At 42.9% G+C, this 25786-nt stretch overlaps 1 protein-coding gene across 1 annotated transcript in view; it reads left to right on the forward strand.

Annotated features, from left to right (window-relative positions):
- SBF2 (SET binding factor 2) overlaps positions 1-17427 on the forward strand; it is a 510367-nt gene extending 492940 nt beyond the window's left edge. Inside the window, exons 34-40 of the mRNA XM_006885420.1 lie at positions 2495-2622; positions 4239-4472; positions 5904-6020; positions 7343-7530; positions 8822-8909; positions 16189-16320; positions 17329-17427. Of these exons, the coding sequence (XP_006885482.1) occupies positions 2495-2622; positions 4239-4472; positions 5904-6020; positions 7343-7530; positions 8822-8909; positions 16189-16320; positions 17329-17427 (986 nt within the window). The remainder of the gene's footprint in view (positions 1-2494; positions 2623-4238; positions 4473-5903; positions 6021-7342; positions 7531-8821; positions 8910-16188; positions 16321-17328) is intronic.
- The last annotated feature ends 8359 nt before the right edge of the window (positions 17428-25786 follow it).

Below are 25786 nucleotides of genomic sequence, written 5' to 3' on the forward strand. Positions count from 1 at the left end.
AAAAGAAAAATTCTCCCATTGTTATGCAATCCCTCTCCCCAAGTCCATTTCATTCTGGACTCTTGTCATGACAATAATACCTAATCATATATACCTTTTAAACAGTTGTCTTTCTCATCTGTTTCAGTGCAGTATACATAATTTATCCCACCTTTCTCAGTCTCCCCCCACCCCCGATGTCACTCCTATTTTACAACAGTGGCACTATGCAGTATTTGTCCTTTTGTGACTGAGATATTTCTCTCAGCCTAGTGTCCTCCAGGGTCACCCATTTTCAATAATATTGTATGAGTTCCTTGTTTTTCAAAGCAGCATAGAGCAAGTTCTGAAAGCCAGTATACCACCTTGACAGCATTCCTCAGAATGTTACATACTTTTTTGTTGGTTTTTGAGGGTTTTGGGTGAGTGTGCTGTTAAAGAGTGAGATATACTTAATTGATTTATTAAGTCAATCAAACAAAAAGCCAGATACATTGCATGTATCCCAATATTTAGAGAGGCTCGTTGAGTGCAAGAAAAACATTCACTGATGCTCTGTTTAAAATCTGCATTCTGGAAACACTGCTACTCAGAGCATGCTACCACTGTTGTCCAGTCTGCTATTTCATACTTTTGGTTTGGTATGGAGACAGCACTGAATCCAACTGAGACCATTTCCTATCCTGTTTATACTCCCAGCCCTTTGCTGACTCATAGAATTGTCATTCCACACATCCTAATCAGGAACTTCAGTTTCTTAAGCACGCATACATTGGGAAGGCATTAACAGCACTGGTTACAGCTGCCTCATCACTCGGCTTTGCCACTGAAAGGAATAGCAGATGCAGACTGTTGGCCTGAGTGCAGCTCCGGGTTTGTTTACCTGGAGTGGGATTTTGGTTTTTATTTTTATGTTACTTTACAGAGAGAGCAGTTTGTTTTACTGAGTTCTGCAAATAAACAAAATATCTTAGCAGCATGGTGATATGACAAAAGGCCACAACTTCCTCTGGGGCAGATAAAAGCAGTCTTTATTAGCAGATTACAAAGTCTCCTGCAGTGTTTCCCCACCCCAACTATCACAGCCTATACAATCACCCGGGAAGATTTTTTTAAACTTCCAGAGTCCAGATAGTACACAGCTTGCATGTGGCCATCTGAGGTGCAGCTATTGGCCTTACCCTGTTTGGAGCAAAGAAGAGTGAAGAAAATCAAAGACAGCAGTCTAGGGGACTAATGTGACAAGAGGAACTTCAGTTCCGTGACCCTATGAGCACAAGAACCGGATGGTACCCAGCTGCCACTGCTGGCCACTCTGAACTGGATCGCACGCACTACATGGTCCCCAGAAAAGTGGGAGGAAATGGGGAACAAACCTGAAAATCATCAAATATTATCAGATTGACCTTATAAGAGATTGGTGGAACCCCTGAGGGTCACCCATCAGGCCTAGTAAAGAGTGCTTGTTATTACATTGAGGGGGTTGTGATCAATGTCATGAAACAAAATTTTTATCAGTCATTGGATGGAAAGTCAATTTGTTCTTTAAACTTACACTGAAATCACCATTTAAAAGGATTTAAAAAAAATAATAAAAGGATTAGGAACCACTACACTAGCTCTTGTGATTAAAAGGTAGAGAAGAAAACATTCAGTCATGGTAGATCCTTACATTATAGATCTTATGCAGACTTGGGCTTGAAATATTCCTAGAAAAATCTCTGTGGACTTTTGACTGAGTCATTTCATTCAGATCCAGAAAGCACTGCTGAGAAAGGTACCCTACCTGGCCTTCTAGAAAAAAATGCCTCCTGCCTCGCTGACCCTGATTCATCTTCCTCCTTCTATTTGTTATAAACAAACTAGGCTCAAAGAGCAGCAGATTGTTTAAAAGGTACAAAGTGAGCACCAGAAAATGCCTGTAGTGCCTCCAAGAGTACTTTTGTTTTTAAGTCACCCAAGGATACAGGTCACACCCTTCTGTCATCCAAAGCCTCTGCACCATGATTTGCAGTCTATATAAACTACTAAACAAAAACCCACTTTAAATGGCTACATAATAAACAACCACAAACTTTAAAAAGAAACATAAAATTATGTTTTTTACCAGCTCTTCAAACCTTCGAATTTGCATTTCCACCCCAGATATGCTGGATCAGAATCCAGTTTAACAAGGTCTCCAGGTGACTCTCATATCTGGAATGAGCGTGTCCAGAGCCCTGGTTTTAACTGTATTACCATTTTCACTTTTTAAGTGTGTAGTATATCTGTTGGCTTAGTTCTGATGTAGACAGCACAAAGCCTTTATGCGTGGGATTTTTTTCTTTCATTTGACCTTGTTTTCCTATAGCTCATTCCTTGCACTGACTCTGCAGTTAGCTTCTAGGTTCCCACCCAGATGTTGACATTCGAGAGCTTTTAGAGGGAGGTACCCTTTCATCTGTTGTGTCTGTCATATTATCAGACAAAATGTTGATTTGTTGAACTTATTGTTGGTTGGATATTTTTTCCCCAGGAACTTTATTTGATGATAAAGGAGACAAGCATGCCAAAAAAGGAATTTGTATTTGGGAATGTATTGATAGAATGCATAAGAGGAGTCCCATTTTCTTTAATTATTTATATTCGCCAATGGAAATGGAGGTATAGTAGAAGTCATTTGTTTTACCTTCTAAATACTCTGTGTTAAAGTTTTCCTTTATTTTGGGTGAGTTGTTTTTGTTTTGTTTTCTGTATACAGATATCTCCCACTTTGTGAAAGTTTATATTACACCACCTTGCTTTTACAAAAGACCCACCTCCTTCTTATTGTTATGTGCCACAGAGTTCTAATTGACCCATAGCTGACCCTCCATCAGGTTTTCAGAGGCTCTAAATTGCCCAGGAGGAGACTTCCTATCTCTCTCCCTCAGAGCAGCTGGAGGATTTGAACCTCCTGCCTTTGGGTTGGCAATGCAACGCTTTCCTTTCTAGGCTACTAGAGTTCCCCATTTTCACTAAATGAAGGAAATCTGAACAAGTGTTCTGCTTTTACAAAAGTAAAAAAATAAAACTGGCTTTAAGCATTTGTTTTGCTGAAACCGTTAAAAAGGCATCCTGTGCTCCAAGCAGTGAGGAAGGTGCCACCAAGGAGCTACACTCTGCAATTTAGCGTCCTGCCACCACAGCTTTGAACTGTGTCTGTGAACACTACATGCTTCTTGTTAGGCTTCATCTCTTTCAATAGGTTGGTTGTTGAGTCTGGAAATGCACAAAAATTTAGACCATAGAAATGAATAGGAATTAATTCACTTTGCACAGGTTCTACATACAAAATGTGTCTTAGGAACACTGCACTTCCAGAAAATGGGGGAACCTCTAAATGAGCTATTTACGCTTACAAACATTTGACTCCAAAGACTATTTAAAAGTTTGAGACATTGTGGTTTTGGGTTATGGTAGAATTGAGATTTTAAGAAAATCAAAACAAGGCGACTTTTTCAAGGAGGAAAAACTAACTAGAAGCATTACTAGTGATGTAACCTGAAAAATCTCAAATACTTTTTAGAAAAGACTTCCTCAAGTCAATTTGGACCAAAGCCATGGAAAGGCCTCCTGGGAAATCAGAATGTTTGGAGCCCAACACAAAAACAGGATGGCATTGCAGAGACAGCCACACTCGGCCGTAAACCTCCATACAGGACAGGCTCTGAAATGTAACACACTGGTTCTGATAAGCTATACCACCCTCAGTCGAGGCCAGGAAGGACCCCTGTCTTGGGCCTTCTCTCACCTCAGCTCTCCTCATGAAACCAGGAGTCTGGAAATCCAGGCACCTGGCCTACTTTGAACCATAATCCTCTTTTATCTAAACCATACTCGGGCACCTTGAAATTGCTGGCCTAAATTTAAGACCACTTCCCAGGCCACTTCTTCAAGAGTGTTTCCCAGTGAGTATAGCCGTAGGGCCAAAGGGTAGATGAGAAGTGACCGATGGTTGGGGAGTGGAAAGTTTGACTTTGTGGGATAGACTTGCCACACACACAAACTCCTGATAAGACAGTGGGATAGAAGGGATATAGAAGGAGTGAGGCTGGACCCAGGCCTGGGAGCTAGGATCACTGCTCCCACTTTATTTTTGTCATTATCATCATCATCATCATCATCACCACCATCTTGCCGTAGACCATGCAAATATTAGAGGTTCGCCTGCCAGTAAGATTAGGATACCTTACATTGTCATACAGAAGAAACTTTATTTCAGAATTTTCTTTCAACAGGCCCTGAAGCCCAATGTAAATGTCTCCAGCCTCAAGAAGTGGGATTACTACATAGGGGAAACCCTTTCCACAGGACCTACATATGACTGGATGATGCTGACCCCTAAGCACTTCCCCTCAGAGGACTGTGACCCGGCCCGAGGCACTGGGCCCCAGAGCCAAAGGAGAACAGTGTGGCCGTGCTATGATGATGTCAGCAATACTCAGCCTGATGCCCTCACCAGCCTTTTCAGTGTAAGTCAGCTGTGTACAGAAGCACCACGCCAGCTGAAGGCACTCGAGACTGCAAAATGAACCACGCTAAGGCTGGTCTGCTCTCTGTGCACATGGCTCTCCTTGCTGTGGACGTGCATTACAGATGCACTCCAGGAGTATGAGAAAGACAGCTGGGCTCCCTGGTGTCAGTGGGGGTCTAGGCACTGCTAGACAGGAGTTTCTGTGAAAATAAGTTTTCAGAATAATAAAGAAAGCCTTTGAGCAAATGGAATAATTGCCATCTTTGGGCAGCTTCCAAGCTGTGTTAACTGTCCAAGCAGCTGAGTCAGGACTGGACTGTGGTTTTTGTGGGTGCTTTATTTCCTCTGGTGGGTAGCTGATAGCCTCATGGGAACACTGTCAACCATTTTCTGCAGGACTCTTCTGAAGTGGACCCATTCCTGGTAATAACCACTCTGATGAAAACAGCAGGTTTGAGGAAAAGAGTGAGTAGCCAGGACACACTCAGTAACTGGGATGAGAAAAAGTCGGACTGATGGCCTGGATTGAAACCCTTTCAGGAGTCTGACGTAGATTAAACGTGTGTCAGGATCTGGAGAGCAGCATGCATTCATGGGGCATAGCCAGCCACCACCTTTGAGCAGGGTGCTGTCACCTGTCACAAGACTTGGTTCTTCTCAGCATGCATCCTGCCCTTGCTTTCTGGGAAAGAGATCAAGAGCTAACAGAGAGTTTATGTTTCTATAGCAGGATATTGACCTGTAGTTCTTCCATTGTTCCCAGTTCACCCATATTTTACAAACCTCGGTCTGTTCTTGTTTTGCTTCACCAGCAGCAAGGGAACTGGGAAGAACTGGTTCGAACCCTTGTTTGAGCCTTGACGTGGGCCAGGCAGTTCCTGAAGAGTCTTTGCCCTCCGGTTTTCCAACTAGAAGTATCTGCGCTGTTAGAGACAGCCGCTCAAGTTGCCAGCTCTGCGTCAGAAGGAAAATCCATTTCCTTGGGCATTTCTTGGTTCATTCTTTCTACATCTGGTTTGAGTTACTGGAGCTGAAGGATTACTCTGTCAGGGACAGGCCTCTCATCTACCTCAGTTGTTAGGGGTTGGATGTGGACTCCAGTGCTTTTGAAAGTGGCCATCAGTTTCCCCCTGGCTTGCCCAGGGATGAAAGTGTTTAGGATACATATTTCATCTCTTTAAGATATTCTATAAGAAAAATTTGGGTTACAGGTCCTAGTTAATCACCAGTGCCACAGTGTGTCACACCACCCAGGTCTCCCACACTGTTGGGATTTGGGGCACCTCTGATGCCCCATTTTTCACATTGTCATTGGCCACTTTGTGGCTGTAGTGTTCATCTAGGCCTAGCATGGAGGAGCTATGGCTCAGAGGCACATTCCTGATTTCTCTGAAATACTGATCTCTCAGAAAATTCCTCCTCTTCACAGGAAATTGAAAGATTGGAACATAAATTGAACCAAACCCCTGAGAAGTGGCAGCAGCTGTGGGAAAGGGTAAAAGTGGACCTGAAAGAGGAGCCCAGAGCAGACCACGTGAGTAGCAGAGCCCCGTGAAGAGCTGCCTGCCTCTGAGCTTTTTAAGGGTGATAGGTCACGGGGGGCCCACTGCCACCAATGACAGGACGCAGGAGGGCTTGTGCCCAAAGGCCAGGTTGGAAGGAGAGAGGTCATGCCCTAGGGGAGCAGACCAGAAAATTCCAAATGACTGAATGTTTCCTGAGTGTCTCACTACCACAGTGACATAATACTTATGTTTCAGGGTCCCAGAGCCAGGGAAATTACTGGTTCTTTTCTATCTCAGTGCCTTCTGTGGTTTCAGCTGATCTACTTCCACATGAGGAGGGAAGGGAGAATGCAAGCCACATTTGCTTCAGAGAAATAAGCAAGGAGATAAAAAATGTTTTTAAAAGGCAAGGATGAGGAGGGGAGACAAAGATACCTGCTGTTGCTCACACCTCCTTTCCTGTTTGTGATTTAAGAAACCTGTTTGAAACATGTAATATGTACAACAGACTGTTTTTAATATTGTGCATGTTAGCATCTTCATCTTACTTGATCTGCAGTGAGGGCTGCATTGCTGTGTTATATATAAGGTCACAGGTCCAGAGAAATCTCACAGCTGGTAATTGCTAGAGTCACCATGTCAGATCCACTAAAAGAAACAGAAGGGCAGGTGAGCATCCTGAAGAGCTTTTCAGGAAGAAGGTAGCAGCATCACATGCCCAGAGAGGGCAAGGAGAATAGAGAAGAAAACCTTGGACATGGGAAGAAGGGCCTTGGAGACTCTGCCTCTTCAAATGGCAGCTCAGGAGCTCTTACCAGAGAGGCTGTGAATGAGTGAGGCCACGAGGCCTTTTTATGGTGGGGAAGTTTGTTGATTTTCTTCTTTTTCCTGGTCCTGAAAGTGATCAGATACTTAATTCATTTCGATAAGGCAAAGCACAGAAAGTTATAAAACATGAAAGTCACTCTCAATATGGAACTCTTGCTGTCACATGTGTTTTATCCTTCTACGTTCACCTGTAAACATAAAAGTGACTTACTGTACAAACTATTTTTAAATCTGCTTTTTTACTTAACATGCATCATGCTCTTGTCACTGCATAAATCAACATCCTTTTTAATGGCTATCTAGAACTTCTTTGTATGAAATACCTCAGTTCTCTTTTTTTACCAGGTCCCAAATGATAAACATTTAAGTTTCTAGTTTTTAATATAATAAACACCTTTATGTACATATCTTCATTCATTGGTTTTCCCCTTGAGATATATTTCTAGAAATTATTGGGTCCATTTCTCCAAGTCTTCGTAAAACTAACAAAGCTCTATAAAGCTTTCCCAGCTTCCTTTCTCTTTTTCAACCCCAGAGACACCCTTCAGGCTCCCCAGGAATTGCGCCCACCAACATCCCATCCTATCAGAAGAGGTCAGTGCTGCACCTCCCAGACAGCAGCATGGGGGAGGAGCAGAATGCCAGCATCCCCCCATCCAACGGAGTGGACCGGAGAGCAGCGACACTGTACAGCCAGTACACGTCCAAGAACGATGAGAACAGGTGACAGCGGAGCTGTGTGGGCGCAGGAAGGGCCCTCCGCACCCTGGCCAAGGCTGCCACAGGCCCGTCAATAAGCTAGGCCTGTGCAAACCTGAAATGCATTTACTTTCGGTTCTTTTGTTTGTTTGGTGGTGCTTTTTTCTTTTTCATTTTCACTGCCTTGGATTGTCCTATGACAAGAAAGAAATCCAAATAACAATGGAAAATAGTGCCAAGGGATTGTAGTTGTGTGTGATTAACAGTCTTGGTTGTCACTGTCTCGTGTCTGCCAGATCTCGTGAGGAAATGTGTGTTAGCATTTTCTCCAGCACAGACATCAGAAATCCAGTGCACGCTTGCTGAGGAATTTACTTACGTAAACTAGGAAAGCCAACAGGATAGTGCAGATGCTTTAAGATCCAGGGATTGAGGTTTCTGTCTTTTTTCCAAGCATTCCTCCTGTCCTTGTGCTGGAGGGGAAAATGACCCCATTCAAACAGGTAAAAGATAAAAAGATACACATCATCCTGGAATGAGGCAAATCATAATGCCAGTGAAACCACTGGTGAACTCACGGAGTTCAGCGTGTAACTGAAGACAGAGACATTCGTCACTAGGGCAGGTACAGTTCAACACTGTTGCAGGTGTGACCTTGTCGAGGACAGAGACATAATTGCAAGTTAAAAGGTTTACAGGACTGGTTCTGAGCCTTAGACCACCTGCCTTTGTGGCGGCTGGGGTAAGACTCTAGACTGCTTGATCCTGAATCACATCTACCAGGACTCTAACCTTTAACAAATTAGATAACATGAGGCTCCTTTCAGAAAATCACAAACACGCCCAGACAGGTTCCCCAGCTCACCATGCAGGCCTGAGGGCAAAATGCCCCTCCCTGGGTTTGCCCTGGACTAGTCCAAGCTTAGCCACATGGCGGATTTAATGGTTAGAACTCAAATGACATTTGAACTTATGTCAACACTCAAAGTGGAGTTAGAGCTCCTACTATAGGCCTCGGCCTTCCACAAGCCACGGGCTTTGAAATGTAAGCTCTTGTGCACTTTTACTGAAGCCAGTGTGGCAAAAGAAGAAAAAAATGGCTAGTGATAGTTTCAAACCTCACAAGTTTAGACATCTCAGCAAAAAGAGAGAGTCTTTTCCCATAAATCCAGTAGAAAAATCCCACAGAGACCTCTGATTGGTTTTACTTGTATCATCTAGAGGAAATGGGGACTTGACAAAAACAGCAGACTTTACAGCACTGTTAAATTAAAACCCAAAATTAACTGACCTGTTGTCATTTCATTTATTCTAGGTCCTTTGAGGGAACTCTTTACAAAAGAGGGGCTTTGCTGAAAGGTTGGAAGCCTCGGTGGTTCGTTTTAGATGTAACAAAGCATCAGGTAATACTGTCAAAACTGAAATAAATTTCTTCTCTCAATGCTAATCTCAGATCCCAGTTATAGTGACTCTCAACAGACAAACACATTTCTCATGCACACACTTCTCTTCCACGGCCTCTCACATGCACCGTGAGGGGCTTCTCCAGGCCTCAGAATGTCCCTTAACCTTCTGAGGGAAGTTCCAAAGTGGCTGTGCCACGGGCACCTGGGCAGAGGCAGCAGGGATCCAGCCTGCTCTTAGGACCCAGGTCAGGAGAGGCCTCTGAGCTCTTCAGCCTGCTGCCTCCTGCCTGCTGTGCCTGTGCAGGCTCTATCCAGGAGGCAGACCACCTGTGTCCTTTCAGCATAAAGAATCCAGGCAAATCTAAAGGCATTCACTTAGGAGCAAGCCTTGAATACCTCCTCTGTGCATCATTGGTTACTGACAAGGCATCGTCATCCAGATAAGTATATGCCTGTTCAGACTTGGAAATTACAATGAACAGATGTCAGACTAGGCTTTACTGACCTTGACGGGAAGTTTTTTGCTCATTATCAGGTTCTTAGCTTTTGCAGTTAGCAGCACCACAGTCCCTAGTGTCTTATTTTTGCTCCTGTAATCTCAGGGAAGCATGATCTCCACCCAGACCTTCAGCTTCTCTGCAACCTTCACTAGTGAGGTGATGCAGCCCTATGTCTGACTGCAGGCTTCACTCCACGTGTGAACTCAGCTATTTGGCCAGAGGCAGAGGATTACACATTTGGATTCTCATTAGATGCTTCCATAAAAGGAGAAAAACCTCTTGCTCAGAAAGACTTGAACTCTTAGTCCTTCACAATGCTCCGATCAACCTGCATTTAGAAACACCACACTTGGTGGAAGAATATAGAGGATTATTTTCAAATGTACAAATAGAAACTCTTTATGGGGGATTGTACTTTAAAATGACAGTGTCTCTGAAATCATAGAGCCTACACTGTGTAGAAAAGTTCCATTAAACCACTAAATATCACATAGGAGAATGTCATAATTTTTCTGTAATTTACAGTTACATCAAATTATACTTGCATTCTTGCTGATCTTTTGGGTTTCGTTAACAGTTTTTCCATTTAAGCTCTATTTATACCTAAAGGGAGACAGAGCAAAGCTTGAGGCCAGAACCACAATAACAGAGACAAGAGGCTCATTCCTTTTCGTTAGAGAGCAGAATCCACAGATTATGAGCCAATCAGCCTTTTTCAAAAACCATCTTTTTAAACATTTTTCTAATTTCAAAATAATACAGTTTATTATATATCAAATCTAAATATTTCATAAAGATAATCAAGTCCCAGAGATAAAACACTACTACAGTTTGATAAAGAGTGTTGTAAATAATATTCATGTTATATAAGAATGCATATTATTCATGAAAAAGTAGAGGGTCTTTGATAAAAAGGTAGACCTTCTATGAGCTCGCCATTCAGGGGTGACTTGCGTGCTGCTGTGTTACTGGAAGCTATGCCACTGGTATCTCAGCAGGGTCCCTGATGGTAGGCATGTTTCAACAGAGCTTTCAGGCTAAAACTGAAAAGCAGGACTGGCGTTCTGCTTCTGAAATAATGAGCCCTTGAAAACTCTCTGAATAGCAGGAGAACATTGTCTGATGCAGTGCCAGAAGACAAGGTCCTCAAGTTGGAAGGCTCTCAAAATATGACTGAGAAAGAGCTGCATCTTCAAAGTGGAGTCTACCTTAATGACATGTTTGGGATAGAGCTTTCATCCAAAGAACGGCCACCATTTGCTGACGTGACACTACTCAAACTAAGGAGAAGGAGCTGCAAACATCTATTAATAATCCAAATGTGAAATGTACAGACTGACTGGAAATTGTTAAAGTTACCTGGCTAACTGAATGGAAGAGATCCCTCTTTATTCATACTTCCTAAAACAGTGATCTAACAGAATGTGGAAATTTTCAAACAGTATCATTAATATCACATGCAAGTAAAATCTTGCTGAAGAGTATCCAAAAACAGCTAGAATGGTACATAGGCAGAGAACTGCCAGAAAGTCAAGCCAGATTTAGAAGCGGTCATGGCTGTAGGCATATGATTGCTGGTGTCAGATGGATCTTGGTTGAAAGCAGAGAATACCGGAAGGATGTCTATGATCTACTGACTGTACAAAGGCATTTGACTGTGTGGATCACAACAAATACGACTAATATTGATAAGAATGGGAATCCCAGAACACTTAATCGTGCTCATGCAAAACCTAGAGTAAGAAGCTGTTGTCTGAAAAGAACAAGGGTGTAATTCCAGAAAGGTGTGTGTCAGGGCTATATCCTTTCTCCATAACTATTCAATCTGAAAGCTGAACAAAATAATTCAAGAAGCTGGACTTTATGAAGAAGAATGTGGCATCAGTATTGGAGGAAGACTCATGAGGCACCTGCATTATGCAGATGACACAATCTTGCTGGCTGAACGTGAGGAGGGCTTGAAGGGCTTGCTGCAGAAGATCAAGGACTACAGGCTTCAATATGGATTACATCCTAACAACAAAGAACCTAAAATCCTCACCACTGGGCAGGCAATAAGAAACATCATGATGGATGGAGATTGTAGTTATAATTATTTTTTTAATTTATTTTAATGAAAGTTTACAGAAACTTAGGGTTTCCAGTCATTCATTGTTTCACTTTTCTCCCTGCCCAGCCCCTCCCCCTCATTCACTTGAAAAGTAAAAGAAAAACTCTTTCATTGTTATACAATCCCTCCCCCCAAGTCCACTTCACTGTGCGGTGTTCATTCTGGACTCCTGTCATGACAATAATACCCAATCATATATCCCTTTTAAACATTTCTCTTCCTCATCTGTTTCAGTGTAGTATACATCATTCCTCCCCTCCTTCTCTGACTTCCCTCAACCCTGATGTCAGTCCCGTTTTACAACAGTGGCCCTATGCAATATTTGTCCTTTTGTGACTAAGATATTTCACTCAGCATAATGTCCTCCAGGGTAATCCATTTTGCATAATATTTCATGGCTTCCTTGTTTTTCAATGCTGCATAGCATTCCATTATGTAAATATACCACAGTTTCTCTTTCCTTCATTTTTTATAAAGTTGTCAATTATTTCATCTTACTTGAATTTACAGTCCCTTGCTCCCAGCAGTCAAGAAATCAAAAGACAAACAGCATTAGGAAAATCTGTTGTCAGTAACCTCGCCAAAGTACTAAAGAGCAGCAATGTCAGTTTAAAGACTAAGGTGTAACTAATCAATCTGTGGTCTTCTCAGTTGTTTAATGTGCATCTGAAAGTTGGACAGTGACTAGGAATGACAGGAGACTCGATGCCTTTGAGTTGTGGTGCTGAAGAAGAGTATTGGATATCCCGTGGAATGCTAAGAGAACAAACAGATTTGTCCTGGATAAAATGCAGCCAGGGTGCTCCTTGGAGGCAGAGGTTCTCACATACTTTGGGCTTGTTGTTAGGAGGGGCCAGTCTTTGGAAAGGGACATCACAGTTGGAAAGGTAAAGGGTCATTGTAAGAGAGGAAGACATTCAAAGAGATAGACTGACACAGTGACTGTAACAGTGGGCTCAGATGTGTTAGAGATGGTAACAGTAGAACAAGTTAGCATGGTGGAGTTTAGATCCATTGTTCATAAGGTCGCTGTGAGTCTTGGCCAACTTAATGGCACATAACAATAACAACAAAACGTTGTTGTTATTGTTGTTGATTGCCTTCAAGTCAAGCACAACTCATAGCAATCCTATGAGAAAAGGTCTGAAGCCTTTCTGTAACTATTGACATCTCTCAAAGTTCATAGAGTTTCTGGAGGCATGTTGTTTAGGAAGCTCCTACTTCCAGCAATCCATTAGTAGACTAGAATTAGCCGTTTTGATTGAGATGCTTAGATCCTTTTTACATGATCTGCTATGCCAAGAATGACAAATTTGAAGAGGAATGCTATAGTATTCATCATCAAAACAAACACTCCAAGATCTGTCCTAACGTACAGTTCTGTCAGTGATAGGATAATACCCACACAAATACAGCTATTATTCACATATGCACACCAAACACTAACATGAAAGATGAAGAAACTAAGGATTTCTACCAGTTTCACGATTTGGAATTGATCAACATGCATTAATAATAATGTGTGACTGAATGCAAAAGTTAGAAAACAAAGAAGGAGGATAAGTAGTTGGAAAATATGCCTTTGGGACAAAAAATGAAGCTAGTAACCACATGATAGAATCGTTTATTTTTATAATACTTTCTCTTATTCATTGCAAATAACATTTTTTTTAAAAAATGGTAAATATACATGTGAACTCACCTAGTAGATTTTACAGGTATCGAATTGGCTACATCTGTGGAAGGAGATTGTGGAAAAGTTAAATATCATCAGTTAGAACAAGTCTAACTGCTGGCTGTGTGGAACAGACCAGCAATTGCTCATATATAAGTTCAAATTGAAGCTGGGAAAAAAAAAAAAAGAAAACTAGTCCACAGGAGCAAAAATATGACCATGCAAGTGAATTTTAAAACCTTTTCAAGAATACGTTTGATTCACTGAACACTAAGACTAAGGACCAGACAAGTTGTGGGATGATATCAAGAGTATCATGCTGAAGAAAACAAAAGGTTAATAAGAGACAGAAAAGAAAGACCAAAATTTAAGTCACAAGAGACTTTCTCTCAAATGAGATTCGCTAAAGTAGAACAGCTGATGACGGAGAGCTGGACAGAAGATTTCTGAGAACAGCTTTAAAAGACAAAGCACCAGGTGTTAGAATAAAATGTACAAAGAACTAGAACGAGAAAACCAACTAGAGAAGAACACAACAGTCAAACTGAAAAATCTGAAAGAAGGAAAAGAAACCAAACACCTCAGCCTTCAGTTGCAATACAGAAGAATTCTATGGGCAAAATATTGAATGATGTCAGCAGTATAAAAAAAATAATTGGTCAACATTGAATCATTTCAGGAAGTAGCATATGATCAAGAACCAAGTGAAATAAGAAGTCTAAACTACACTAAAATTGGTGACAGAAACCAAGAGCTTAGGGATTGATCAGTTGAGATGTTTCAGTAAACAGATGCAGCCCTCGAGATGTTCACTTGCCTATGCCAAGAACTTTGAAGATAGGTACCTGGCCAACTGACTGAAAAGATACATAGTTGTACCCCTTCCAAAAAAAACCTTATTACAACAGAAAGCAGAAATATCAAACAATATCATGAGTATCACATACAGGTAAAATATTCTGGAGTGGTACCTTGACAGGAAGCTGAAACAAATTCAAACTGGATTCAGAAGAGTCTTTGAAATGAGAGATATCGTTGCTGATGTCAGATGGACCTTGGCTTAAAGGAGACAAAAGCGGAAAGATTATATCATCTGTTTTATTGACAGTGCAAAAGTAGTTGACTGTATGAATCATAATATATTATGGGTAACATCGATAAGGCTGGAAATTCCTGAACATTGAGTTGTACTTCTGAAGAACCTGTCATGAACCAAGAAGTAGTTGTTTGAATAAGGGAATATTGCCTAGTTTAAAATCATGGAAAGTGTGTATCACAGCTGTGTCCTCTCACTGTACCCAAATCAGTAGGTTTTCTGAGCAAGCAGTCTGAAAAGCTGGGCTACATGAGTTAGAGCGTGGATCAGGATTGGAGGAAGACTTGCCAACAACCTACAGTCTGCCAATGATACAACCTAAGTGTAATCTAAGAGGACTTGAAGCACTTACTGAAGAAGATCAAAGACTACAGACTAGTATGGATTAGAGCTCAACATCAAGAAAACAGAATTTCTCAAACTGGCTCAATAGGTAACATCATGATAAATGGAGAAAAGCTTGAAGTTGGCAAGGGTTTTATTTTACTTGGACCCACCCACAATCAGTGCCCATGGAAGCACCAGGCCAAAAAAGAAAAAAATCAAAGGATGGCAACAAATAGATACATAGACCAATGGATTGGAATTGAGAATTCAAAAGTACATCTGTGTACCTATATACAGTTGATCATTGAGAGAGATGAAATCCATTCAGAGGGGAGACAGGCAGCCTCTTTAGCAAATGGTGCATAGGACGTGATTGCCCATCTTTCTCCCACAGAGCAGCCGGTGTATTTGTACCACATGCCTTCAGGTTACAGCGCAATTTCTTGCCACAAAGCCACCAGAGCGCCAGCATAAGCTGTTAGAGAGAGAGATGCAAATTAAAACAATGCTATAATCATCTTACTCCAGCAACAACAACAAAGTTCAGTTGGACAGCAAACAACATATGCTGATGAGACTGTGGTGGTTGGGGGGAGGTGGTTGTGTACCATTGAGTCAGAACCAACCCAAACCTTCTGGAGGGTTTTCAAGGGAGTTAATCCCATTGGAGGAGACTGCCCATCCTCCCACGGAGCAGCTGGTGGCCTCGAACTGTGTGCCTTTGGGATTACAGTGCAGCTTCTTGCCACTAGGCCGCCAGAGCTCCTTGAGACTATGGAGAGATTATTATTCTTGTATACTGTTACTGTGCATGTAAAATGGTGTGACCACTATGAAAAAGCAGCTTCTCATTTTTTTATATAATATGTCTTGCCACTAATCTTGGCCTCTAGATGAAGGTTTACTTCTAGATGAACACAGTCAGACTCACAAACTATTACGGCCTAAGTCTCTCCAGCCTGGATCCTTCCTTTTCTTTACCAATAAGACAGAGAGGAAGGGTGTTGATTTAGATAGTTCAGACTGAATTCATTCACAGCATTTCTTATCTACTCTGTGTACAGTTTTTGAGAACAGAGGAAAGAATCTGATCTAGTCAGTGCTCTCCAAAGCTCCCACTCTGGTTTAAGAATTAGACAGTGAGGATTCACAGATCACCTGGTCCATTGCACTCCCGAGGAGCCCTGGTGGCACAGGGAGTCACCATGTGACTTCTAACTAAAAGGCTGGCAGGCTGAACCCATTCAACTACTCCATGGGAGAGACACGACCATCTGCTTTCATGAGAGTACAGCCAGGGAGGCCCTGGGCTCAGGCGCTGTCACACAGCCATTAGGGGTTGGAATCCACTTGGTGCACCCCATAGCATGTTGCTAGTGTTTCAAACTAGTCAGCCTGTCAAGCATGAGCTCTGTTCACCTTGACTCAAATGCAGTGCTCCCCGACTCCTGCACACACACACACGTTTGTGTTCTTGGGTAGATATAGAGTGCTCAGATACAACTTGAGGAGCCATGTTGCTTTGCCTTCCTGGGGCTGATAGCTCACCTGTATTCCTGTGGTTTCAGCTTCGATACTATGACTCAGGTGAGGACACAAGCTGTAAAGGCCACATCGATTTGGCTGAAGTGGAGATGGTCATCCCTGCTAGCCCCAGCATGGGAGCCCCAAAGCACACGAGCGACAAGGCCTTTTTTGATGTAAGTTCCCAGACGTCTTTCCTGCCTCTGCCCTAGATTCCTTACCATCTCTCCACCTCCAGGCTTTCCAAGGGCCTCAAAGCACTCACTGGGGACTGCAGAAAAGCCCTAAGCCTTGTGGTGATGAGAATTCCTACAGAACTTGAATTCAGTACTCTGGATCCAGAAGCTTGGGTTCTCAGGCTACACACTGCTTTGCACAAGGGAATTCAACCATATGTAAAAGTAGATGAAGTCTTTGTTAAATGTTATTTCAGTCACCACCTACTTTGAAGTAAAGCAAATACTTCTCTCTTTCTCCGATGATCTTGTGTGGCCATCTGCAATAGGAAGATGGTCACACATGCCGGTTGCCTGCCTTGACTTCCTCAGCAACCTGTAGGTGCTTAGGGAATTTTATGGGCTCTGTGATAGAGGAAGGCTTACTCGTCTAGTCCCTGGAGTCAGGATGCTGCAGAACCACAGAGGAAGCAAGGCTTCATACAAGGCAGAGGGTATCTGGATTCTTGCTCAGGCCATGAAACCCCCGGGCTTTCAGTGTGCTCCCAACTGCAGATCAGAGAAGGGGACTGACAAGGACTCGCCAAGGCCAATTTCAGCACCCTGTGCTGAAGGAAGCAGCCCTGAAACATCTGCTTTGGTGTGGAGTGTGGGCGTGGCCAGGAGCTTTAGCGATGGCCCTTCCTGACCCTCCCTCCATAGTTACACAAAGTCCTAGCAAGATGCAAAGAAAGCCATTCCTAGGGGGTCTTCCTTCTGTACCAGTCCCCTTCTGTTGAGTGTTACTTCTCTAAAACGTCTATTTTCTTCTGCTTCCAGTCAGTATTCCCTGTGACTTTGGGGCTAGAAAAGTAAAGTGACTATAAAGATAATAAGCACGTAGCAATCAAGGAAAAAGACAGATTGTGGGACATAGAGGGACCAGAGTGACTGATTTACACATTTGCCCAAAGCCATAAAACAGCTCTGCCCTTCATCAGTGGTATCTCTGTCATTTGGTTTTTGCAGCTCAAGACCAGCAAACGTGTATACAACTTCTGTGCCCAGGATGGACAGAGTGCCCAGCAGTGGATGGACAGGATCCAGAGCTGCATCTCTGATGCCTGATGCCTGGGGTCAGTCCCAGCAGGAGAGAGGAGTCATGCCGTCAGCTACACAAGCCTGGATCCTCAAGGAGCTGACCGCTTCCCTCAGGTTCCGATGGATCATCCCAGACCAGACCGCAAGTCCTCCTGCCCAGCCTTCTCAGTTCCCTCCTGTAGCTGTCGCTGTGTCTACTTACCCTGACCGGGTGTGTCATGCAGGTCTGGTCACGCCCCAGGCACACCCTGCACTTGCACTAAATTGTTACAGCAGGGTCTCAGTGATTAGGGATCAGAAGAATGTCTCCTGAGCCGTGCCAGCCATCCTCTGGGCAAAATGGCTGCCACCCATTTGGACCTCCGTGAAAATGAGATCCTTCTTGTTCTCTAAGGTCATGATTTCCTTAGAGTTTTTTAGCAAACAAAAATAAACCTACTAAGGTCACCCTCCATTCTCCAGAGGCACCTTTTCTTAACTGCCTGACCTTAGAGATGCTCAGTTCTCTGGTGCTGCCAGAAGTTGCTTCCATGATCCCTGCTGTGCTACTGAGGGCCCCAGCCAGAGGCCTTGGGGCTCAGTGACAGGCGGACGGGAGCACTCAGGATTATCTGAAGGGAAAAGCTTGTGGTGCACGGTGACCAGGCCAGTGCAGGAAGATACTGTTTCCAAAACACTGAATTCTCTAGACCCCCAGAGGTGCTCTGAGGACGCAGGGCCTTGTGTCTTGTGTTTTCTTCTGCTCCCAGTCAGCTTCCTACACAAAATAACTTACAAAAAGCTGAACACACTAATCCACAACAACACTCACACTGACCTCCTAATGAAGTGAAGACATTGGCAAGACAAAGGCCAGCTAGTTACAACCCCACAGCACCTGCCTCAGGGCTGGTGGGACCCAGATACCACTGCTACACAAGAAAAGACAGACTGGTTTTTAGAGTTTCTTTACTTTTAATAACTTTGTGCTTGTTCAGCTTAGGATCTGAACAGTGAACAGGAATAGCATCTCCGCTGTAGCCACTGACGCCAACCGGAGTCACAGTAGCTAGACCATTGCGTGTGTTCTGAGATGTTAATATGTTAAATACCAGACTAATATTTCAAAAATATGTATATATGATTTCTATAGCCTTGTTTTTCAGTCTGCTTATAATTTAATATAAAGTAAACTAAAATGATTCCTAAGATTTCCATAATGAAACAATTTCCCTTTTTTAAAAGGAAAAAAACACTTTGTCTTTTTAGATTAAAAATAAATCAGATTTTTAAATTTAAAACTACCTGCACAGTAGTAAACAGAACTGTGTTAATATATATGAAATTGGGGGCTAGCAAGAATGAAGGACTTTTCTATCATTTTCCTTTTATAAATTGACACCTGTGAAAATGGTTTTTGCACATTATTTGTATTTTTCTTTGTATATGAAATAATTTTTTGTACTTTGTAAAATATGGATCCCATTGTACCTTCAGCTATTTGAGACTGTACACAACGCTTCTTTTGTAACTGGATTCTTTTAACCTTCATAGAGGCGCTTATAATGCCTTACCTTCACTAACCACTTTGAATTAAATTTATTTCTTAAAAAAACCTCCCTCATTTGCTGCACAGTGAAGCTCGGTGCATAGTCTCAAGGCCACAGTGCTGAGGTTCTGCTCACACTGCTGCCGGGGTCAGAGGCTGGAGACCAAGCCCCTGCAAGCCCCTGCTTCCTACCCCCCTGCCAGCCTCTGCTTCAAACAGCTGTGTGAAATCGGTCAAGTCAGCCACCTCTTCGGAGCCGTGTTTCACCACTTTGCTATTTGGCAATTGGAGAAGATTTTAGTCATAAGAAGGTGAACTCTTGTTGGGCATCAGGTTTTTCTGCCTCAGGAATTGTTAAGCAGTTCACATGAACAATTGGTGATTTCAGTTCTGGAAAGCATTTCCTCTGCTAAAGTACTTGGTGTTTCTCTTGGGAACTCTTGACTATAGCAAGTTGTTAGGCAACAACGTCTGTGAGTCTTCATCTCAAAGCTGAATCCCTCAGTCCCTTAACATCCAAGAACCCTCTGTTAGCCAGGTAGGAGGCCAGGCCCCAGGTGACATCGTGAATGAACGTGAGGTCAGTGACACTCCCTCCTTGGCCACCAGGTTCCTCAGTCTGTTAACACAACTGTCTGTAGGTCTAGCCCCCTTGACTACCCTCTGTCCCTGGAAGTAATTACTGGCATTACATAATATACCTCTCCCCACTAAGAAACGTGGTTAACGTCCCAAGACCAGTTCATTATGCAAAAGTCCACATTGTGCAGAAGTGGAGGATGTTCCTGTCTGATCACGACAGTGACTCCATCATTAATTACAGGGCTGCCAAGCCACTGAAATCACAGTCCTACCAGATGGACACAGGACTTAACTAGCATGGTCGTGTTACACTCGCCTTGTACCACAGAGTTTGTTACTGCTGGTCATACACTACTAACATACAAAACAGCAGATCATCTAACTTTATCATAAATGTAAAATATCAGATAGTAAGATAATTAGGAAGTAAGGAATCGATAGGTATCAGTCCCAGCTTATCCATTCTCCTCATGGATTTTGCTTCTCTTCCTCTGCCTGCAGAGATCAGGTGTTGACCTTTTTCCAAACCTGGAAGATCTAAACCCATAGAGTCCCATCCTCTGGCATGTTCACTAGAGTACTAAATCTTGTCTCTCAAGAGAGTGCTGTCACCTCATGAATTCTTACATTTCAACCCACTTAACTCCCTAAATCCAGTCCTAAGAGCACTGTCCTTGGGCCCACCAGTATACGTGATCACTGGATCTTACTATTCTTCGGAACATACTCTTCTAGATGCCCAGCATGTCTCTGCCACCCCACAGGCAGGAGAAGAGGTGGGGTGTGTCCTGATTGTTAAAGGGCCTGGGGTGATGGCTTTGTGGCATCATTCAGCACAGCTGAGGAGGTGGGAGTTCTTTCTGAGAAGGATGGGCCATCTCAGCAAGTCTGAGGAGTAAGGGAGCACGTACATCCAACATCCAGGTGGCCCGCCCTCATGTTTCAGTCTTCCAGATTTTCCCTCCCAGGCCTGATCTTCACACAGCTATCTTCCAGGGAATGCAGACATCTCTGGAGTGCTAACAATTAGTCAGCCTTCCAGTCAGCAGTTATCTGTTCTGCTGCTGCAGGAGATAAGGGCTCTTTGTAACCTATGGAGCCATTAACTGCTCATTCATTAACTGCTTGTTAACGGCATTCCAGCGGCATTCCATTGTTCCTCACTCTCCCTCACAGGGCACCAATATCATTAAGCAATAACCAATTCTTTGTAGGTATCATTCGCTCCATATTTTGCAAATGCCAGAATTATCACACCTGTCACTACTTTCCTCTTCCAAGAAATGTTCCCAGGTCACAACATTGTTGTTGTTGTTAAGTGCCTAAGTGCCGTCAGGCGACTGATAGCGACCCTATGAATGAGAGTCCTCGATGCTTGGGTGCCTTTCATCCTCTCTCCAGGTTCATAGGGTTTCCGGAGGCAAGCTATTATGGAAGTGGATGCCACTCATCCTTCCACGCTTGTTTTAATCGGGGAGCTCCACCCCACTCTCAGTCCACATTGGGTAGCCAACCATTAATGCATTTGACACATCCGTGTCACAGTGTTCAGCCTCACAGCAACCACAAGTGACCATGGTACGGCAACTTGTACACCAGGGCTATACAACCTAGAGGAATGTCTGAACAAAAACAATGAAAGACTGGCCGGAGGGCCACAAACTAAAAGTCACAACGAGTTCTGTGTTTAGTACTTGTGCCTGGTTGGTCTGTGACCGAACTATCCGGCAGGAGGCATCCTGCACCCCGACTGTCTCTGAGACAGTCCCAAGTCCACATCTCACCACCTGTTTCTTCAGATCACTCTTGATACCATTAGTGTTACTTCTAGTTCTTGAGGTAGACGCAAAAAGGAAGAAGGAGATGTGTGTGAGGGGAAATGTGAAGGAAGCCATGGTTGGCCGGAAAGACTGTCAGACCAGGGCCAGGTCTGACCCCCATGAAAGATTGGGAAAAAAGTGGAGGTTGGTAGAGGAAAGACTGGCATGGATCTAAGTTGCCTAAACCAATGGGGATTGCTTGAGCCAAAGTTGTCTGTTAGGGTAATTCTGGCCTGCCTTACTCATTGCCTGGGAGCAGCCTGGGAGCCTCAGTACAAACACAAGAATAGAAAGTACTAGAAATCCCAGTTGTGATAAACACAATGGATGTCATAGCAAAGGACAGACAAACATCAATGGATGTCGCAGCAGCTGGCACCGGTGAGTCTGCGTCTCGGGTGTTGAATCACTAGTAAGCTAGGTGGCACTTGAGTTTGCTCACTAATCTTTGGTGAATAAGTTCACTTTTCACTGCATCAAAGATCCTGCTTCTAGGCATGGCTGGCATCTTTCTCCCTTCCCGACAGCACCGTCCCACAGAATCAAAGCCTTTTTTCAAATTTGCAATCCCCTCAACCAGATGGGCTGACAAAATGAGTGCTGCAATGGGATCTAGTATGTCAGCGATGATGAGAATGGCACAGAACAGGATAGAGTTCAGATCTCTTGTTTAGAGGGTAACTATGAGTCGTAGGAGACTAGACAGTGCCTAACAAAAGCAACAGGGACAAACTACCCTATAATCAAGATAAGCACTGGCTTCCTTACGAGTATGTAGTGAATAAGTTAATGTTTTTCACCAACTGATGTGAAACTCCCTTACTACAGAATCGTAAGCAAGCACAAGCAAGCCGGTGTTTACCTTGCTTGTTGGGCAATGTGCTTCCGAGTAAGAGGTGCCTTTTCATGGCCACCACCAAAGATGTAAATATTCCTCTCTGCTGTGGAGTGCTGGACTCACAGGCACAGAGGAGCATGAGCATTTTCCACCCGAGAATGTCCCACTCCTGCCAGTTCATCATCCTGGGCTGACCTGTATGTTGCTGTGATGCTGGAAGCTGTACCAGCAATACCTCAAATACTAGGAAGGTCAGCCATAGCGGCCAGGTTTCAACAGACCTCCCAGAGTAAGACAGACTGGGAAGCAGCACTGGCCATCCACTTCAGAAATAATGGGCTCTTAAAAATACTATCAATCTCAACAGCACAAATATCCTGTCAAGGACCTCTCCAAATTAGGAGCAAGGATGTCAGTTTAAGGTGTGCCTGACCCAAGCCATGGCATTTTCAGTTACTTCCTGAGCATCTGAATATGCACAGTGAACAAGGATGACAGTAGAATTGATGCCTTTGAATTGTGGTGTTGGCGAAAAATACTGAATATGCCATGGAACAAGTCTAACAGGAAGTGCAGTGAAGATCTACTTAGAGGCAAGGATGATGAAACTTCATCTCACATACTTTGACATGTTGTCAGACGGGGCCAGTCCTGGGGAAAGGACATCACACTGGAAAGGTAAAGGATCAGAGAAAAGTTATGTTGTCAACCCAGAGGAAACTGGTTCAGATCCACCAGAAGTTCTTCAGAAGAAAGATGGACAATCTCATCTTGGTGCAATTTATAACCTCTGAAAACCCACTGACCCACTTCTGACTTGACACTAAGAAGTTTGAGGTTTTCTGAGGTCACTGGAATGCAAAAATTGGAAAAAAGGAAGATTGGTATTTGAAAATATGGCACTGGTGAGAGAAATGAGGCTGAAATAACAGAATTTTCTACCACTTAGTCATTGCAAATACTGGGGTTTTTTTAAAAAAAAACAAAACCTACCTATACACATGGACCTCACCTGATAATACACATAGGAACAAACCTACCGTATCTGTGCACTGAGATAATGGAGATGTTTGTTACTATCCATCAGAACAAGATCAAGGGCCAATTGTGGAACAGACATCAATTGCTCCTATGCATGTTGAAACTGAAGCAAAAGAAAATTAAGTCCACAAGAGCCAAAATACAGCCTTGAATATATCCCATCTGAATTTGGAGATGATCTCAACAATAGATTTGATGCATTGAGCACTAATAACCAAATGCCTACAAGCAGTAGGATGAATTACAAACATCATGCAAGAAGAAAACAAAAGATCATTTAACAGGAAATGCAAAAAATGCATGTCAGAGGAGAGACTCTGGAACTTGTTTTTCAAAAGAGAAGCCAAATCTGAGAAATTCTATGGGCAAAATATTGAATGACACAGAAAGTATTAAAAGAATGTGGAACACAAGCAGGAGAGGATAAAATCAATGAAAGAGACCTTCTGAAGATTAAGTCCTTCTGTGCATCAAACCCTTTTTCCAATAGGATGAAAAGAAAACCCGCTGACTGGGGGGAAAAACATTTGGCAGACAAGTGTCTTCTGACAAGTTTACACAACACTACTGGACCTGCCTCTGAAAGCACTGGAGGGTCAGATCCAACTTGAAGGTACACAGCAACAACGTTCCACTACTAGAAATATACTTCAAGGAAAACAAGAACTGAGACACAAATGAAAATATGTTCACCAGTGTTCATATCAGCATTATTCACAATAGCAAGAAGATAAAAACAACCCATATGTATATCAAAAAATAACTGGATTTAGGAATTGTACTACATTCACACATGGAATACTATGCAGCATTCAAGACCAACAACAATTTTGAAAAATACTACTTAACATGGGAGAGGCTAGAAAGCATTTTGGTGAGTGAACCAACTCAGGCTTATAAGGACAAATTCTGTTGAAGACTATTATTGTAAAAACAGGTAGATGATTAATAAAATGTGTATGGGTATCTAAAGAGGGAAAGGGTGGGGGCTGGGAGGATGAGTGTGAGGAGGGGGAAGTCACCAGTTCATAGAGTTTGGTGAGCAGAGGGAGTGAGTGAAGGAATTAAGAAAGATCCAGTGGGGATCTGAAAAGATGTAATAATGCACATTGATTGATGATTATTAATTTTATAAGATTTTGAGCTGTGGTGTCGGAGAAGAGTACTGAACATCCCATGGACAGCCAAGAGAACAAACCCTCTTGGAGAGAGTGCAGCCAGAGTGCTTTTTGGAGGCAAGAATGATGAGGCTTTGCCTCACATACTTTGGACACATTGCTAGGAGGGGCTATTTCTTAGAGAGGGACATGATGTTGCGAAGGGTGAAAGGTTGGCAAAGGAGAGGAAGACCCTCAACCAGATGGATTGACATGGTGACTGCTGCAATGGGCTCTTGTGTGTCAGGAAGTGTGAGAATGGCACAGGATAGAACAGGGCTTTTGTTCATAGGGTCGCTATGAGTCGTGCTGGAGTCGATGACACCTAACAACAAGTGTATGGGAATAATCATATGCTACACAGTGCAAAGGGTGGGAAAGGTTACTACATATCAGTAAGCAAGCATGAGCAAGCCTGTGCTTACCTGGCTTGTTGGGCAAAGTTGACACAAAGTCACTGCACCAAGAAGGATTGGTCAAAGTTCTTGACTAATGAACAAGAAGGATTGGTCATTGGAGGTAGCATAGGATCAAGAACCAATGGTACTGCATTGAAAGTAGAAGTCCAACCTGTACTGAAGACATTGGTGAAAAATAAGGCTCCAGGAATTCATGGAATACCTGTTTAACGAACGCTTGTCACCTGGACATGCTTACTTGTCTACGCCAAGAAATTTGGAAGACAGCTACCTGGCCAACCAACTGGAAGAGGTTCATACTTATGCCAATTTGAAGGGGAGAAAACTAGTCCAACAGAATGCAAAAACAATTGAATGTTATAATTAATATTACACAAGTAAACTCTTAATAAAGGTAATTTTTGAATAGTTGGAGCAACACGCTGAGAACGTCCAGAAATTCAAGCTGGATTCAGAAGAAGCTCTGGAACAAGGGACATCATGGCTGACATCAGATAGATCTTGACTAAAAGCAGAGAATTCTAGAAGATGTTTACTTACATCTCACTGACTACAGAAAACAGCTGTGGGAATCATCATAAATTTTGGATCACACTGAGAAGAAATCTAGAACACTTAACTGTGCACATCCAAAACCTATACATGAACAAGAAGTTTGCACAGAACAAGGAGATACCACCTGGTTTAAAATTGGGAAAGATGTCCATTAGGATTTCATCCTTTGACCAGTTCTAAAGCCCCAGGAATTGATAAAATATCAATTGACGTATCATCAAACAGATGCTGCCCTGGATGTGCTCATCAGCTTGTGCAAAGAAATCTGGAGGACAACTCCTTGGATCCAACTGACTGGAAGAGATCCATATTTATTCTCATTCCAAAAAAAGTTGACTCAGTAGAGTGTAGAAATTATCAAACAATATCACTAATATCATATACTAACAAAATGCTGCTGAAGATTATCCAGAAACCGCTGGGAGAATGTATTGACAGAGAACTAC

Source organism: Elephantulus edwardii, unplaced genomic scaffold, assembly GCF_000299155.1.
Source record: "Elephantulus edwardii isolate Elephantulus edwardi_28Jun2011 unplaced genomic scaffold, EleEdw1.0 scaffold00044, whole genome shotgun sequence".
In the NCBI taxonomy this organism is placed as follows: Eukaryota; Metazoa; Chordata; class Mammalia; order Macroscelidea; family Macroscelididae; genus Elephantulus; species Elephantulus edwardii.